Raw genomic sequence first — 19548 nt, forward strand, 5'->3', positions numbered from 1 at the left:
CTAATTCAAGTGATTTCTATTAGCCCTACTAACGTGGTGCCTGCTGCTGCTGCTATTACCTCAGTTCTTTCTTGTTTGTGTTAAAATTCACTTCAAAAGCCATGAGGTAATTTCTTTTTTTTTTTTTTTTTATTGTGGTAAAAGTCACCAATATAAAACATATTATTTTAACTGTATTTGTACTTTATTCAGTGATCATATCACTGAAAATATTGCAGAGATTGTTGCCTGATACTAGAAGTATCCTATCTTAATTTTGATACACATATTAATTTTGCTGGTTATTGTGGACTTTTATGTGGTTAATGAACGGAAACTCAGTCCCTCTGTACATGTCAAGGATATATATGGCAACAATAAATGTAAAATTGAAAGTTTTTATGTTGATTGTGAGCCCTATACTAATTTAGTATTTGCTTCCTTTGGCAGAACTTTGTATGGTCAGTGAACTAGAAGATCTCAGTGCTTCAATAGATGTCCAGGATGTGTACACTAAAGTGAAATGTAAAATAGAAAGTTTCAATATTGATCACTATAGAAGCAAGTAAGTAATGAATAATGAATATGGAAAAAACTATTTTCTTTGACCAAAGTCTATAAAATAATTTTTATATTTTAATTTGATTAGTTATTTTAAAGAATATTGTAGATATTCCCAAAGGTGGTTCTTAACACATATATTAGTTAATTTTACTTAGTATCATTCACATATGGAATATAACAAAGTTTTATTTTATAAAAGGGCAAATCTGTTCATAAATATCTACCTTGTCACATTAAATGAAATAAGCTGCTTTTACTAACCACTTCACAGTTTGTTGTGCATGTTGTATATTTGCGAAGGTGCCTGGGAAACAGCTCATGGCTTTGATTTCTGCTGTGTACTTCTCACGCACTCCCTATACCATTATAGAAGTGGAGCAGCTTCTCATGTTCCTTACAGCTTTGAGGACTTCTTAAGTCACAGAGGCCTAATGTACCTGTGGCATTAATAGATGTTCCTATAACCATATTTTTCCTTCCTAAGAAATTTCTACCAAAAGGAGATTATAAATAAGTATGATTTGTTTATAATAATGAATGATGGTAGTAAAAAAATAAAATTTTAGATACTTTCATAAAGATATATATAACAATTTATCATCAGTTTTTCCCAAATAAAAATACAGATGCCTTTTGGGTTTTTTTCCTTTATAACACTACCCTGGAATTTTTTTTTAATAATTGAAATATGATTCATATACTGTAAAACTCACGTATAGTTTTTAAAAACTGTTTTCTAAACAGCATCATATTTTCATTTTCACAGTATTTTGGCAAAGAAACAGGCTTAAAGTCCTTTTTTTTCCTAGATTCATATTTATTCACCAACAATTAAGTGTCTTCAGAAGTACACATGTTTGTGTACCTTTTTTGATTTATTATATACTCTAAAAACCAAAGTCTTTTTAAGAGATTTCTAATTCTATATTAAAAGCCTTTGAGTTTTCATTCTTTATTATATATATCATTCATGTAAATAACTCTCAACTCTGTTAAAGCCAAAAATTGTGTCAAAATTGTGATGGTCAAAATATTTTACTGGGTATATATTAAGACTTGTTATAATAGTATTATTTTACCAAGTATATGATAATTGTTTTTGTTGGGGTAACAGTGAATCAGTGATCGATTTTTGATAATGGGGTGGTTCAGTTCCTTTTGAATGGTATATCTCTGTATCAAAATGATCCTAGCAAATATATGTGAATTTTATTTTATTGCTGAAATAATTTCTTGATTCTGTGAATATTACAATTTATGTTATAGATCATCAATGATTTTGCTGTTAATTTTATGTAAGTTTTAAATATTTAGTTTATTCATTCTTTTAATCAAAATGTCTATTAAGTGTGTATTATATTCCAAGCACTATACTAAGCACTAGGGATATAGTGTTCAACAGAAATAAACATACACCACACCCCTATGGACCTTAGAGTCGCATGTGCTCGAGCGTAGTTGCTCAGTCATGTCTGACTCTTTGCAACACCGCGACCTGTAGTCCGCCAGACTCCTCTGTCCGTGGGATTCTCCAGGCAAGAGTGCTGGAGTCTAAGCCACCAGGGAGCTCAGAGTCACATGAGTGGGATAGAAAAATAACCTTGGTGAATACATGATTTACTACTAAGACAGATGCTCTCTGCAGACCTGCCAGGGTGTGGTGCTAATGTGAATTGTTATATTGATTGCTTTGTCAGTTTCACGTTTTAGTTCAGTCTACTACTGCTTACATCATAACTATTTGAAATAGTTATATATGCTCAATTTCTTAACTCAGAAAAATTGAAGAGAACAGATAAGGTGAACTTATGTTTTCCAGGCCAGGGGAAGGTTGGCAGTCAGGACATTTTGAAGGAGTATTTCTACAGTGCAAAGAAAAACCTGTGGTGAGACTCATTTAGTAATTATGACTTTTTAAACATATATTATAAACTGTTTATCTTTGTTATTTCATGCAGTGGGACTAATGGTTACAAGAATTAGAGATCAGTAAATTGTTTTTGACCTATTCTTCCAACATTACATAACAAAGTAAAACTATTCCTTTAAGTTGCTTGTGTTTTGTAACCATTTTCCTGTTATACCAATTAAGTCAATTTTTAATAAGATCAAGGTAGGATTGCTTTTATTAATATACTATGTCATTAATGTATTAGTATGTTGACCATCTAGAAGTTTTTCCTGTTCATAAGTAAGTTCATGTTGGATTGTCCTTTATTGTAAATTAAAAGTAGTCATTTACACTAAAGGCAACAATATTTTGTTTACCTCCATTAACAATGCTTTTGCAGAAGATGGTGCAGACAGAGGCCATACCTAGCAGTGGCTCAAACCTAAACCTTTGCAGACTTGAGCAAAATTAAAACTGTCCAGATTTTTTTTTTTTTTTTTTTTTTGCTTATGGCTTTTATTGCTTTTTGTCTTTTCACTTCTTTGCTCCTGTCCATCACCTCAAGCCTTGGGGAAGAGTGTTGGTCTCTGGGGCAATGTGGAGGTGTCTTCCTTTCCTGTACTGACAAGCTGAACAGACGCACCTTGTTGGTTCGACCCATCAGCAAGCAGGACCCTTTCAGTAATTGCTCTGGCTTCTTTCCTTCTGTAAGAAATCATTTTAAAATTATGCTACAGAACTCCCATTAACAGGAACCCAGAGAAGGAATGGAACTATCCATAGAGTCAACTCTTGATTTTTATCTTCCTCTGTATCATTCACTTTGTAAATGAACTATTCAGTTCAGTCGCTATTATGTATTCTTAAATCATAGGCTGTTTTCACTTAATCCAGTTTGTTTCTGGGGTACTTGAATATGCTGTTTGTCATTCTGGTTTACTGAATATAAACTAATTTTATCATCATCATTGGAAAATCAAAGTGGGATGTTATGTACATTTGTTAAATTGTACACATACTGACTGATCAAGAGTTGACCATACTGCTTTCGTCATTCCTTTTATGATTCTTCCTTGCACTGCTTTTTCCCCCTATTATTATGCCGTTTCCTTCTCAGAACTAACTCCAGTGCCTTACTTATTTGGTGCCTCTTAAATCTGGACAAGGCTGTACATCTGTCAATTACTAAATGAAAGAAGAACACTAGACTATATACCAGTGGGTTTTAGAAGTTTAGAACTTTTTTTTCCCCTGGTGGTACAAAATATCTGAATATGTCATTAAACTAGTTCTTTTAAATGGTATTTTTAAGTCAATAAAAATACATGTAAATTTTAAATATTAAGAGTAGATTTTCACAATGGTAATAGAAATCCTCTTACGAAACTATTAAATAAGTGCAAACGTTATTAAATATTTTCTCAGCATCTGAAAACTAGTATTTATTTCCCCTTTTTTTGTAACTTAGAAGGAATTAAGACACATACCTTTAAAAATAAAGTTAAAAATTAGCCAAATATTTTAAATAATTGTGTTCTTAGATTTAATGTTTAACACTGTAATTGCATAGCAAATACTAGTTTCTGATTTGATTTTTGAATTTTTTCTAGACTAGTCTAGAAATTATCTAGAAATTATCCCTAAATGTGGCCTTTGTATTAATGGACGTTATGTTTAGATTTATTTTCTTCTCTTTAAATGTTCATTAGCATCCATGAGAAACTTTCTTAACAGTTTTAACATGTATTCATGAAAGAAAACCAAAATTATTGTTAGTGCGTTTTAGAATTTTATCAATTTTTCTAAATTTTGAATTTTCTTAACATTTGAATAGCTATCATTGGTCTTTCATTTTAAGTAGTATAAAATGTTATTATTACTGTATGAAAAGTAATACTTATATTGTCTCAATTCCAGCTAGTATTCATTCATTCTTTTAAGTTTTTTTCTTCATCATAATAGCGCAGTTAGGAATGTAGCAGTTAACACACTTTCTCTCATGGGTATTTACCTTTTAAGAATACCTGTAGTCAACATGTTTCAAAATATCTTTACCAGATCAAAACATTTATACTTTCAAACACCTTTTATACTATTTCCAGGATTCAAATGTTGCCATTAATTAAGATTTGAGGTGGGTTATCTAGATTAGTGGTTGGTTCTACCCCTCCACACCCTAATTCCCAGTTGAGACACCTAGAGACAGTGTTGCTGTGACCTCTTCCGTTGTGGCCAACAACAGCACCCTTGTCCATCTACAGTTGCCTGCAGTTCAGCATCATAGTGATAAGATTGCAATCACTTTTTCTTGTTTTACTGTATTTCCTTTTGAGTGTAGAAAGCCAAAAGAGAGGGAAATAAGATAAAATGCAGTGAGAAAGTTGGACAAAGTAAAAAATGTTCTGAGGGCAGGACAGTTACATGAAAAGTGATTATATTGCATATCGATTTAATGCTTACTTTCCCAGCTTTTTTTAATGGTCAAAAAATTGATTTTGAGATATTTTTGTAAAGGTAAATTTTATCTTGCCTTTCTTCACTATAAAATCCAAATTTAAAACAAAATTAACAGAGCACTGAGTTTCATACTATTTCCTTCTCATTGTGTGATAGGCAACAAAATGAGAGGCAGAAAATAGAAGTAGGAGAGGTTTACTGATGGTGGAATGTGTAGACTCTGACACATTGTTGCTTTGCTCCTTCTCACTTTTTTCTTGTTTATTTGAATCTATTTCCTTCTTTTTCATTCTTCCTCTGTTCACTTCCTCTCTTAACATCACCCTTTGAACTCCAGTAACTAAACATCTTCATCAAGCCTTGGGAAGAGGAGTTGTATTTTGAGTAATTATATTTTGATTAATTTGCAAAATAGAATTTTATGGACATTAATTGGTTTAAGAAAACTTTTCTCAAAAATATCCTTTTCATATGTTGAGAAAATCAAATTACATGTTTTACTTTACCATTAAAAGTATGGTCTTTTACTATAAATTTATAGTGTTCAATTTGAATATAAGTTTATTGGAAAAGTTTTGTCAAAAGTACTGAAGTTGTTTTGATATAGTTTTCAGTCTCAATCAGATGTTTGTATGTCTTAATATGGTATTAAACCCAGGGAATATGAGTTGAAAGAGAGTTGTTAAGTAGATTTTATAAACAATATGGTAGTCCCCGAAAATGGGCAAGTTCTAAAAGAAAGATATTTTTGTCTCGTGACACAATTTTCTCTTTATATGCATTAAATGGTTAATTCAGTTATCAAAGTGTGACATCAGTGATGCTCTTTTTATGGGCTCTTCATATACATTAGTGAGATTACAGAGAAAAACCTTTATTTTTATAAATGTTAAGTCAAGTGAAGTCAATCAGCTTTTCAAGTTGTTGATCACAAATGAAAACACAAACATGGTTATTTCAATTTTGCTTTCATAAATAAACCCTGTCTAACCCAAATTATGACAGCATATTGCTACTCTTAATGAAAAATTATCAAGAATGAAAAGATAAATTTATATATGATCTGTTCCAAATTCTGAATATTGTAGAAAATGTAGAAATTATAGAAACAGACACAAAGAGGTTAATTACCTCTTTCAAGATCTAGAACTACAACCCAGGATTCCTAACCTGAGTTCAGTCATTCTGAGTCTTAGAGGCTTTTGCCTTGTCTATAGAATTGATCAGTAATGTGCTCGTCAAGAAGTGTGTTTTTATTTTTTTATTTATATTAAACATCTGATCAATCATGGGAAAAAAATATGGACATAACAAAAGATTATAGTACCAACCTAGATTGTTTTCTGCTTTCAAATTCTTTTTTTTTTCTTTTTGAATAAAATATGTATTGTGATTTCCTCTTTCTGGAACAGACAACTGCAAAGCTTCTAGATGGCTCTCATCAGCAGCATGGATTTCTGTCTTTAACATACACAAAAGCTGTAACAAAAAATGTTCGCCACAAGTTAACATCAAGAAATGAGCGAAGAAGTTTTCATAAGTTATCTGAAGGTTTAACAGATGGTTCCCCTCATTTTCTTCATGAAATACTTCTTTCAGCACAAGCCTTTGATATTGTCCTTTGTTTTCCTTTACTTAATGCGATTGCAAGTATATTTCAAGCAAAACTGCCAAGGACCCAAAAAGAGAAAAGAAAATCTCCTGGTCAGCCCATGAGGACCCATACATTGACTTCACGCAGTTTACCTTTGATTTATATCAACACAAGTGTAATCAGAATTTTTGTTCCGAAAACAGAAGAAATGCAGCCAAGTATTGAAGGTATTCTCTTCAGAATTTTTTTTCCAGTCTTACTTTAAATAACTTTTAAATACTATGTATGTTTCTGACTCTGCTGATTACTAGAGTAAGAGATGATTTTCTTTATGTCTTTTGCTGATAAAGCTTATATATTCTGTCATTTCTTTTGTTGAACTCCAATATTGTGTTCTATATACCTAAGATAACTAAAAATTGCTTTAAAAAATTAGCCAACACTCCACATATTGCATTAATGGCATAAATTACATTGTCAATCTTGTGCAGGCATTCCCACTTCTTATCTCCAAAATGTTTTCATCACCCCAAACAGTAACTCTGTACCTTACAGACTGAAGAATAACTCCCCCTTGCTTACTTTCTGTCTCTCTGAATTTGCCTGTTGTAGGTATTTCATATGAGTTGAATCAGAGAATATTTGTCCTTTTGTGTCTGGCTTATTTCACTTAGCATAATGTTTTCAAGGTCCATTTGTGTTGTATAGCATGTATCATAATTTCATTTATCTTTATGGCAGAATAGTATCTATTGTATGGATATACCCCATTTTTTTAATCCATTCATCTCTCAGACATTTGGATTGTTCCTACTATTGGGTTGGATATTGTGAGTAATGCTGCTATATACAACTGTCTGTTCAAGCTCATATTTGATTCTTTTGGATATGTACCTCAAGGTTCAATTGCTGGCTTATTTGGCAGTTCTTTGTCGAGAATTCTGTGGTCTTGATTAACCACCAATCTGCTTTGAAGCTCTTTTGACGAGGGCAGGATTTGTAGTATTTTCTGATTGATGGTATTGTGCACACATAGTTGAGTCAACAGGAAGCGCGAAGGGAGTTCTCTCTTAGTACAGGTGGTAGTACCTGTGTGCTGAGCACCTTCACAATAGACGGAGGTCAGGAGTTTCATTGGTTGACCCTAGCCTCATTTTTCTGTCACACTCAGTGGTGGTTTATCAAAACAGGTTCTGTGTTTCATTGATTAGTATAGATGTCCGAAAGGATACTCATCTGGCTGTTTGAGAAAAGGGAGGGAAAGGAAAAGCTTTATCTCCTTTGTGTGTATATTTGTTTTGTTTGTTGGCTTATTGTTTTATGAACATTTAGTTAAGTTTTATAATGAATACTGTGTATCATACAGTTTTGTTGATACTGCTTTAAATTTCCCATTTCCTTGCTATAACCTGGAAAATCTTCGATTGGTTGTAATTATAGAATATTTCTAGACTCTTCCTAGTTTATTTTTCAAGCTCCTTTGTTCTTTTTTGGTGCTGCTTGTGGTGGGATTTTTAAGGTATAATTTCAAAATTCTGACCCTGAAGTACCTGCTAAGCATGTAACCTTGAATAAGAGCATATGAGGTGGAAGTTAGGGATGGGATCTTGTTGTTACAGCCATCTTTGGAAAATACTGTCTGCCACATTTCTCTGTGGACTTTTGGTTAATTTTGATCCTTTGCTTCTATGAACACTTTGTGTAATAAACACCTTTTGCTGGTATTTTTCATGACTTGAGTGAGTATATATAGAATAAATTTCTAGCAAAAAAGATTGCTAGATCAAAGGGTATCTACCTTAAAAATATTAAGGGATGTCAAAATGCCCTTCTATAAATTGCCTGACCAGTTTATACTATTTCCTTGCTGTCCTTGTAATAGAGATCTGTCACAGTTTTTGGTCTTTTGTCAGTCTCATTAATGAAAAGTATACTTTTTTCCTAAAGAGTTGCTCATCTGTTCTTAGTCATTTATTAAGAACTCTGTGTATGAAACCTGTTGTTTGACCTGCATTGTACTGCACATGTCTTTTCATTTTATTTTTTTTTTGCCATTTGCCTCTGTGTGTGTCTGTGTGTACACCTATATTTATATCAGCATGTATGTCTTTGCTTGTACCTGTTCTCATATCTGTATGAGATACTATGAATTGCCAAAACATGTGCCTATCCACTATATATATATATATGTGTGTGTGGGTGTGTGTGTGTGTGTGGGTGTATGTGTGTGTATATATATATATATATATATATATATATATATATATATATATATATATGTAAATGTTTGTCAAAAATTCCATTGTCTTGACATATAATATTAGATTTTTGGGGCACTTTATCTTTCTTCATTACTACTCTCATTCAAATGATCATAATATTTTTAATCAGATTAACTAAACTGAATGTAAATTATGTCTTATTGAGTGTGATAGCATACTGAAATGTTGCTATTTCATACTTCTTAGCAGAAACTATAAAACTATCTCCAAGCAGTTTGTGTCTGTCCGTCAGAAATATTGGCAAACTGGACGCAACTGTATTTCCCATTAATGTACATAATCACTGGGTTATATTTTATTGAACCTTCTTTGTGTCTTCAGCTGAAGATATGGCAAAAACTAATAGTACCTTTTGTTGATAGCTTTATGTGAGGTTGTCATTATGGTTGTGGCTTTATAAAAGTTTAACATTGCAGTGGCAAGTTGAAATACCTTTGAGACTTTAGATGTTTATTATATAGAGTTTATACTGAGAATCTTACAGGAAATTTGAAGTCTCTAAAATGTTTCTATTTCATATTGAATTGAAAAATCTTAGTTATGAAAAACAGTCTGATTTTGTCTGACAATTTCATGAAAATTCTGCTCTTTTAAGCTTTTGGTTACTTAATCAAGCTCATAATTTCAGATTTGTTCTTAGCCTTTTCATTTTCAGTACATACTCTCTTGCCTCAAGAAAAGATAAAATCTTTCAGACGTATGTTTCATTTTACATGAAATGTACAAGTTTCTAATAGTTCATCTGTAAAATTCAGTTAATAATAAGAAAAATATATTTAGCATTCTAATATTTAAAGAAGTTATATTAAAATCTGGTTTTCGACTTGAATACTGCTTGCTTTATGCGCAATTATTATCAAGATTCTGAATCTACAGGTGTTTGACTTCCAGCTTAAGCTGTTTTTTTCATAACAGAGGGCTGTTTTTTGGCTCTGGTATGAGTCTTCTAGAGTGAGTAGTTCCTCATGAGGCTAAATTTTTAAACATACAGTTAAAGCAAAGAAGGAAGGCATTCATTTTCATGTTGAAAGTGCTTCTAGAGGGAACATTTCCTCATTTGGTCCGACTATTAAATACAGGTGAAATAAACCAAAAAAGGGAAGCTTGTTTTGTTTTGTTTTTTTCCCTCAGCTATCAAATAACTAAAGACATGACTCAAGGCACTTTCTTATATAAATACCTATTTTTACTAGTTTTTCTTATATCTCCAGATACATTTTGATAAGCTGAATACTTTCTGTAATAAAATTGATTATTTTAATTTAGTTCATGAATGATATGCATTAAATACTTTTTATTATTACTATATAACTTCATAGTTTAATCTAGTGAGAATACTTTTGGCTCTAACAGAAACAGAATTCTGTTCTTGGATCTGGCTTTGTATGTAACACCAAGAACGTCATTTTTCTTCCATATGTACCTCATTTACCGCAGTGTTTCGATTACATTTTAGACTTTCATATGGTGGGTAGTATCTGTAGCCTGGAAGAACAGTTAGCAAGTACACTAATCACACTTTTGTGGTATGGTCTATTCTCCAGGCTTACTATTTATTGATTTAATTGATGCCTTCTGCTTAATCAGAGGTTTTACCCACATGAAACTATTTGATAAGCCTGACATAAAATATAGGATCTGTGAAATGTAAACAGTTTTCATAGTATAAGGACCTATAATCAAGCCAGACCTCTAGTCATTTGAAAATAGTGCAGCTTCATGAGAAGTAGTTTTCAATTTGATCTTTTTTGCTGTGGACATTTTAAAATATCATCTGTGTTGTAGCATTCACATGCTGATATTTATTATGATAGACCATCTCTTTCTTCCCCCTCTGTTGTCTTTCCCCATCCCCTGCCATTTTGCCTCTCCCTTGTATACTTCTTATTCTGATTCCTTCTTTTACTTGCTGAATATCTTTCTTCTTATTTTTTCTGATTTTCCTAATTCTGACTTTCTTTTTTAGACTAATCTAAGTCAGACCATACCAAGTGTTTTGTCGAAGCAGCTGGAAATAATCTCTTAGCTTTTGCATTCTTTGGGCACCACAGTTTGGGAAATATGGATTGTATGCTTTTGTAGGCATGTTCTGTTCAGGATATTCCTGAGGTCTTGCAGCCAGTCCTTTTCTGTTCCATTGTGGCAGATAATAGTTCTTTGAAAGAAATTATGAATTTTAATATATGTTTTCTTCAAAACCCAGAAAATTGTATGTTGTTAACAATTTTTAAACAATTTTGAACAGCTACTGCAGTAGACTCATCTGTGGGGAAAGAGGAAATAAAATTTAATGTAAATTAATTAGGGCATCCCAAAACGCTCTTTACTCCAAATAATTTTTTTTAAAGACATTGAATTAGCCAATGGCTTATAGAATTGTTTAGCTTTGTAACATGAGAACATGTGATAAATTTTTTTTAATTCAGTTTAAAGAATCAGAATTAATATACCCTTTTACCTTTTCTTTTTTTCTGAAAATGCTTACCTTAGTTTTAGGTTCCATTAGGAAATAAGACTTTTACACAGGTGTGAAATTATTATTTCTCAAGCATTTCCACAGTAGAAATCATTAACATTAAAAAATGCCTAGAATAGCAAGTTGAAATGTCCTTATATATTAATCAGTTACTTGGTTTTTTTTTCTTTACTGTTGCAGCCATTCAGCTGACATGTTACAGCTTAAATTGCTCTTGTGTGTTCGTATGTATATGTGTGTTGTATTAGTATAATTATGTAAATTCAAACAACTTTGAGAATTTGTTACTGACTTTCTGATATCCTTTAATGTATTTGTAAACAGCAGTACAGTGTTGAAAACCCAGGGTTGAAAATCACTTGGGAGAAAAATGTAGTAGTATCACATCATGAAATTAGATAAATATACTACTTCAGTATTACTTACATATAATTAATATCACATGTTTTTATGTTGGGTGAATTTTTTTATTGCCGTTTTTAATTGTGCAGAGAACTACTTACTGGGATATAAGCAAAACAGTGGACAGAGCATTAAATATTTTTATTTTAAGCAAATTTTTTCATGTCCTCATTTATGGTCTTAATGTGTGTCTATCCCATTCTTCAAAAATTTCTCCTTTATACATGAAATTGCACAGAGATCTACTGTTTCCTCACGAATCTATTTTTTTCGTTACAGTTAATCAGACAGCAAACGAAGATACCATGGTTCTGAAGATTGGCTCTGTCGCTATGGCTCCCCAGGCTGACAATCCCCTTGGCAGATCTGTCCTCAGGAAAGATATTTACCAGTAAGTTTATTTTCTTATGTCCAATTTTGCAACAGTTTCATACTGCAAAGAAATACACTGATCAATAAAACTTGCTTAGTGTGGCCTGCAGAAATACTTTTCATTCAAGATCTTTTGATATTTAAAACCAGGTTTTTCTGATTTTCTTCAGTTGTGGGTTTTTAAATTCATTCAGACAAATCAAGTATTTCTGTGAAGTGTTGATGAATAACAGAATGTAAGTACCAAGTCACCATAAAACTGAAGAAGCGCAGTTTGGAAAATCTTAGCAGACTTTAAATTTGACCAAATCTCTAATCACATGAGAAAATGAGGTCTTCTCTAGAACTACCACATCTTAGTGTAGTCATATTGTATCACACTGAAGCATTTTCTTAATTTAACTATAAGCCATTATTTGAAATTTAGGACTGTGCATGTCATATGGATCAAAGCTGTACAGAAAAGCAAACTTCTAAGGAGAAATTTCACAGTAAACACTTTCTGTGAAAATGCCATGCTCTGGATTTTGTCACTGAGTATTTGCAAACCACACCAAGCATATACGGACAACTAAACTGGTGAACACATGTAATCAGCATGATAAAAATAATATATCATTCGTACTGAAGTTGGCACAGCTGCCAGACACAAAAGTACAGTTGCAAATAATACCAAGTGAGGAAAGTCACAGAAATACAGATGAACAAGTGTCTTATTTCTCCTGCCGGTCTGTTTTTCAGATGTTATATTCTCTTACTCTTACAAGAAATACATTTCTACTGTTCTCCAGTAAATGTTACTGCTAGGAAAGATTGTAATTTTTGTAATGCATTTACCACCCTAGAGGGTGACAGCTATTTTTGCTTTAAGTGTACCTATGGATTTTGTTTTCTCAATTTTTTCTGTTATTAAGGTTGGTTTTTTGTTTTTTTTTTTTTTGCCTTTGAATTCTATATCTTGCTTACTTTCTTGTATTGCTTTTTTTCTGGTAGCTTATAGTAGGTTTTAAGAATCATCTAATCTAGTTTCCTTTTTTATAGATTAGGAAACTGAGGAGCCAAAAGAATCATTGTCCCTAGTCAGTAATGACAGAGCCAAGATCACCACTCATGCTTTGACTTCCTCACTATCTAGAGAAGGGATTACAGTAGAATCCTTTGTGGGTGAAAGCAATTTAATTTTCTAACATTTGGAAATGCTATCAGGTATATTTATCTTTTCTTTTCCACTTCAGAAGTAAGTAGTCCTCAAAGAGTTTTCTACTTTACTTTTGGTGAAAGAAATATGTTTCTTATTAAAAGACCCTGTCACCATCAATAAAGTGAGCCACTAAAGGTATTATACTTCCTCTCCTCCTCTACCCATTCTCCTTTCTGGCTCTCCAGCCGTCATTTATGAAGATGTGACTCTCCTCTTTCTGATTCATCGTTTCCTCCCCTTTGTCCTTCTTGAACATTATTTTCCCTTCAGTCTCTCTCCTTACTTCTTGATTTTCTTTTTCAGACTTAACCTTTCATTCCTTTTCTGTATTTTTCTTCATTCTTTACCTGTTTTCTCTTTTCACATATTTTCTTTCTTTTCTTTACTTTCTACCTTCATTCCCTATCTCTCACTTCCTTCCCTGTGCACTGTTAATAGTCTGACTTATTTTATAGGATATAGAATTATAATGCCAAAAAGTAAATAAGTTTAAAATATACATTATCTCTTTAGATCTTCAGTGCCTCACATCCTGCCTCACAGAAAGTATGTAAAAATATGTACACAGAAAGTATATAATGGCTATTTTATTTTCTAGAATAAATGCCCTTATTTTCTTTTTCTAATTGACAAAGCCAAGGCACACAGAATTTTTATGTATTTTTCCAAAAGCATATGTTTCAGTGGCAGAGCATTTCAGAATCTTAGAATCCTCTTCAGTTATTTTTAAATTCATCGTTTAGTCCCTCCCCTGATTATGTGATTTAGCAATTTCATTCTCCTGCTCCCTTCCCATATGTTTTTACTTCCTCTTTCTTTTAATCTGCCTTTTGTGTTTCTTCTTTCTGTCTTGTTTTTTCTAACTTCCTTAATGTGATAAATGGCTTCTGTAAAAAACCCCACAGCTAATACAGTTCATAATAAAAAAACTGGGTGCTTTCCCCTCAATATCAGAAGCAAGACATCACATCTATGTAGCATTGTATTAGAGGTTGAAGTCAGGGAAGTTAGGCAGGAAAATGAAATAAAAAGCATCCAGATGGTAAGAAAGAAAAAAAGTGTATCTTTTTGTGACGATATGAGCTTGTATATGGAAAATCCTAAGCCAGTCTCTGGGAAACTTTTGGGCAAATAAACTAGTTCAAAAAAGTTGCAAGATTTAAAAAAAAAAAAAATCAGTATATAGTTAACCCTTGAGCAATAGGTTCAAAATATGTGGATTTTTTTCTAGTAGTAAATACATTACCACACAGCTCATGGTTGGTTGAATCTGAGATACAGAACCATGGATGTAGAGGACTGACTAATGGACTTGGATGTCTCTGGATTTTGGTATTCCCAGCAGGTCTTAAATCAGTCCTGAACACCAAGGAACAACTGTGTAAATATCAGTTAACAATAGCAATAAGCAAAGAACTATCCAAAAGTGAAAGTAAGAAAACAATGCCCTTCATAATATCATCAAAAAGAATTAAATCCTTACAAATAAATTTACCAGAAGAATCAGAAAACTTATACTCTGAAAACTACAGAACATTGTTGAAAGAAACTAGAGAAGATCTAAATATACAGAATTAGAACCCAAGTACATTGATCTAAACACTTAATATTGTTAGATGTCAATACTTCTCAAACTGATCTGCGGATTCAATATGATCCACTTCAAAATTCCAGCTAGCTTCTTTGTAGAAATTGGCAAAGTTTCTAAAATCTATAAGGAAATTATTCATATGGAATTTCAGGGGACTCCAAATAGCCAAAACAGTCTTCGAAAACAACAAAGTTGAAGACACTCACTGCTAGACTTCAAAACTTATGACAAAACAATAGTAATCAAACTAGTAGAGTACTGGTATGAAAGTAGGATATCTAGACCAGTGAGAATCGAGAAATAAACCATCCACCACATTTACTGTCAGTTGGTTTTTGATAAAGGAGCCAAGACAACTTAGTGGTAAAGAATACTTTTTTCAACAAATGGTACTTAGATATCTGAATATCCACATGAAGTTTGATTCTTACCTGACACTGTGTACAAAAATTAAGCCAAAAGGATCTGAAATGTAAAATTGAGCTAAAATTCTGAAACTTACAAATGGAAGGGTAAGAGTAAATCGTTGTGACCTTTGATTAGATAATAGTTTCTTTAAAATGACATCAAAAGCATAAGGGAAAAAAGATAAAATGAACTCTACCAAAATTATAAATTTCCGTGGTTCAAAGGACTCTGTCAAGAATGTGATAATCCACAGAATGGGAGAGAATATATAAAGAACTCTTAGATGGGAGAAGGTGAGGGTGGGATGTTCTGAGAGCACAGCATTGAAACAAGTATGCTATCAAGGGTGAAACACATCACCAGCCCAGGCTGGATGCATGAGACAAGTGCTCAGGGCTGGTGCACTGGGAAGACCCAGAGGGATGGGATGGGGAGGGAGGTGGGAGGGGGGATCGGGATGGGGAACACATGTAAATCCATAGCTGATTCATGTCAGTGTATGGCCAAAACCACTACAATATTGTAAAGTAACTAGCCTCCAACTAATAAAAACAAATGGAAAAAAAAATTTAAAAGAACTCTTAGAGCTCAATAATTGAAGGATAGTACAATTTAAAAATGAGCAGTGTACTTGAATATATATCCAAAGAATATATAAACATGGCTTATAAGCACATATAAAGATGTTCAGCCTATTTAGTTGTAAGGGAAATGCAAGTCAAAATGACATCCACTAGCATGGTTATAATCCAAAAGGCAATGCAGGTGGAGAAATTGGAACCCTGGTATATCTCTAGGGGAAATGTAAAATGGTGCAGTTACTGTGAAAAACTGTTTGGCAGTTCCTTATAAGGTTAAACATAGAGTTACCATGTGATGCAGGAATTTAACTCCTGTGTAGGTACTGAAGAGAATTGAGATATATGTCCATCACAAGAGCACCCACACCAGTTTCACTGCAGCACTATTCATAATAACTAAAACATCAGGACTGCCCAGAGGTTCATCAGCTGATGAATGGCTAAACATAGTGTGTTATGCCCATAAAATAGAATATTATTTTGCCATGGAAAAGGGTGAAGTACATGCTATATCATGGATCAATCTTTGCAACATGCAAAATGAAGAAGCCAAGCATCTAAGAGTCACATATTTTATGATCCCATCTATATGAAATTTCTAGAGTAGACAAATACATACAGATCAAAATTTAGAATAGTGTTAGCTAGGAGGGGGAAAAAGAATAACTGCTAATGGGTATAGGACTTTTTTGGGGGGGGGGGATGATAGCAATGTTCTAGTATCAGTTAGTAGTGATGTACAGTGAGTGATATATAATGAGTAAAAGAGTGTGCAAACTAAAACACTGAATTGTACACTTCAAAAAGATAAAATTTATGAGATGCCAATTATATCTTAATAAAACTAATTTAAGAAAAAAAATTGATGTCACAGAAAGGTCCAAAGGACTTAATTTCAGAGAGAGAAACACCTTTTCTAGGTGAGTGGACACTGAGTGCTCTTTTCAGCTCTGAAATTATTTGCCTTGTCTGGCTACGAGCAGAGAGATTTTGTTGTGGGAAGGAGAAATGAAGGGACATTTATCAGTCATGTAGGCTAAAGTGATGTATTGGAATCTGGAGGAACCTCAAACATACAGAAAGTTCTCTATGGTGCTTTTTATGTGTGTCAAATGCAGAAGGGGAGCTGGCAAGAAGAAATTGACTTTCTCAAAGTTTCACATTCCTTAAAAGTCAGAGCCATGCTAGAGAGGCACTGTTCAATACAGTAGCCACTGAACTACATGTGGCTATTCTGCTTTTGAAATGTGGTAATCCAAATTGAAATATTCTATAAGTATACAAAATACAGAAGATTTTGACGAATTAATATAAACTAAAATATCTCAGTAATAATCTTTATATCAAGTATATATATTGCAATGATCATGTTTTAGATATATTGAGTTAAATATATTATTACAGCTATTTCCACTGTTTTTCTAAATCCTTTTTTCAGTGTGACCGCCAGCATTTTTTAATTTAGATTGGCGGCTCCGATTGTGGTTTGCATTATATTTCTGTTGAACAGTGCAACACTGTAGGGAGGTCCATAAGAAATACAGGACATGTCACCCTTGAGACATTTGAAATGGAAGGTGAATTAAGTTTAGTTGGAGTTGCAAACCAACCCCAAAGACTGGACAGTTTCCTTATCCATGCTGCCTCATGGGAAAAGATGTGCCTTCTCTGGGCGAAAATAACGTTGACCTCTGTTTCCATAGTCTTTATACGTGGTATCTGATATGTTTTAAAAAAAAAGAAAAAAGATACCAAAAAAGCAGGAAGATTTGACCCATTATTAGGAGAAAATTTAGCTAGTAGAAAAAAACCCACAAATGACTGAGATTTGAAGTAAGTAGAAGTTTGAAATAATTCTTATTAATACTATAAAGAAATATGTTGAAAAGATGGAAGATTTCATAGACATGAGCTTTATTTAAAGTAAATTCCAAAACTGAAAATATAGTATCTGAAATTAAGAACTCCTTGGATAGCCATAATACCAGATGGACAAAGTAAAAGAAAGGATTAGTAAACTTGGAGATAGTTTCAGACAAATTATCCAAAGTGAAGCACAGAGAGAGAGGAGGGAAGGAATAGAAAAGAAAAAAAGAACATGAAAGAGAATAAAAGGAAAAGCATGTGGAGTAGTCAGATGGTCTAAGATATGTGTAAAGAGAGTACAAGAAGTAAAAGAAAGTAGAAGAAAGATTGTATGGAATAAAAGGAAGAATTAAAGAGATAGACCTTGTGACTCCTCCGAATTTATCAAGAGTCGTTAACCAGCAGACCCAAGAAGGCTGTCCTCAATCCAAGCAGAAATAAATGCAAAGAAACCTACACTTAGAAGCATGTTCAAATGACTGAAAATCAGAGACTAGATAAAGAGACCCTCCGTGATGAACTGAGACAGGATGATGAGCAAGAAGAGAGAGAATGCAAGATGTCTTTCTCTCCCAACAGATTTCAAGGCCTAACACAGATCGCAGGAGAGATGAGATGCCTTTGTCTTTTGTGAAGTTTGAGAAAGTGTTAAATTCAGCCAGTAAAATATATATACATAGATAAAAGGACATGTTACCTTTGAAGGAAACAGTAATACTGAAATAATCGAAGATCTTAAATTTGAAGTTGAGAAAACCCGTAGTGGCCATGGTGTCAGGCTTCAAATACTTGGCCTATTTATGTCATTCCTTCTGAAGCTAAGAACAGAGCTAGAATGATTAAATCAGTTGATATGATAATGACACTAACTGCAGCTCAATGTTATTAAGATCTTTCAAATTATATAAGTCTAATAATGAATGGGACTTCCCTGGTGACTCAGACAGTATAGAATCTGCCTGCAGTGCAGGAGACCCGGGGACTATTTGTTCACAAGCCATTAGCAACCCACTCCAGTACTCTTGCCTGGAAAATCCCATGAACAGGGGAGCCTGGTAGGCTACAGTCCATGGGGTCACAAAGAGTCAGACAGGACTGAGCGACTAAACTTTCACTTTCACTTTTCATTATCTAATAAATGTTTTATTAGGAGCCTACTGTGCATCAGGCACTATTCTAAGTATTGAGTATAAATCAGTGTGGAAGACAAAGAAAACTCCCTGCTACTAAATTTAATGAAGGAGAGAAACAGTTGTTTGGTTGCTAAGTCATGTGTTACTGTTGTACCACCAAGGGAAGCCCAGAGAGACAGTTAAAAATAAATAAATATTCAGGTGTATTAACTATAAGAAGTGCTTATTGAGGCAATCTAACAAGGAAGAAGATAGGAAGTAGGAAACTAGAGGTGGGCAGCATGGCCTAATCAGAGGACATCTCACTGAGAAAGCACGGAACCCCGCAATAGTCGTGTACTGGAGAAGCCAGCGGCAGCTCTAGCAGTGTGTGCTTGGGACACGCAAGGCTGTGAGGTGAGAGACATGGGGGAGCCTCCTAGGCCGTTGTGAGGGCTCTGGCTATTACGTTGAGTGAGATGTAGTTGTGGGGGGAAATAGTTCACATATGCACAGTTTTTAAATACTTACTTTTATTGTTTTCCAAGTATCAGCCTACTAAAAGAAATGAAGAGCTCACCAGCAGGGAATAAAGATATACAAAAGAGGTGAAATCTGTATTCAAAAACAGAGTCAAGTTCAAAAAAGCCAATGGGAGTTTGATATTTATCTCTATAAAGAAGTTATGTTAAGGATTATTTCTATTATTTGAGCCAAATATATGTGTGATATGGAGTTCTTTTGATTATTAAGGAGTTGATTTTTTTCATCA

At 33.3% G+C, this 19548-nt stretch overlaps 1 protein-coding gene across 2 annotated transcripts in view; it reads left to right on the forward strand.

Annotated features, from left to right (window-relative positions):
- Positions 1–19548, forward strand: part of VPS13B (vacuolar protein sorting 13 homolog B) — a 763389-nt gene that overhangs the window by 416722 nt on the left and 327119 nt on the right. Inside the window, exons 27-30 of one of the 2 annotated variants that reach the window (XM_065903112.1) lie at positions 430–544; positions 2363–2429; positions 6304–6712; positions 11925–12036. In XM_065903112.1, the coding sequence (XP_065759184.1) occupies positions 430–544; positions 2363–2429; positions 6304–6712; positions 11925–12036 (703 nt within the window). Of the gene's footprint in view, positions 1–429; positions 545–2362; positions 2430–6303; positions 6713–11924; positions 12037–19548 lie in introns of those variants that run through there. The other variant, XM_065903113.1, reaches the window with a different exon arrangement.

This window comes from Muntiacus reevesi, chromosome 12 (assembly GCF_963930625.1).
Source record: "Muntiacus reevesi chromosome 12, mMunRee1.1, whole genome shotgun sequence".
NCBI lineage: Eukaryota > Metazoa > Chordata > Mammalia > Artiodactyla > Cervidae > Muntiacus > Muntiacus reevesi.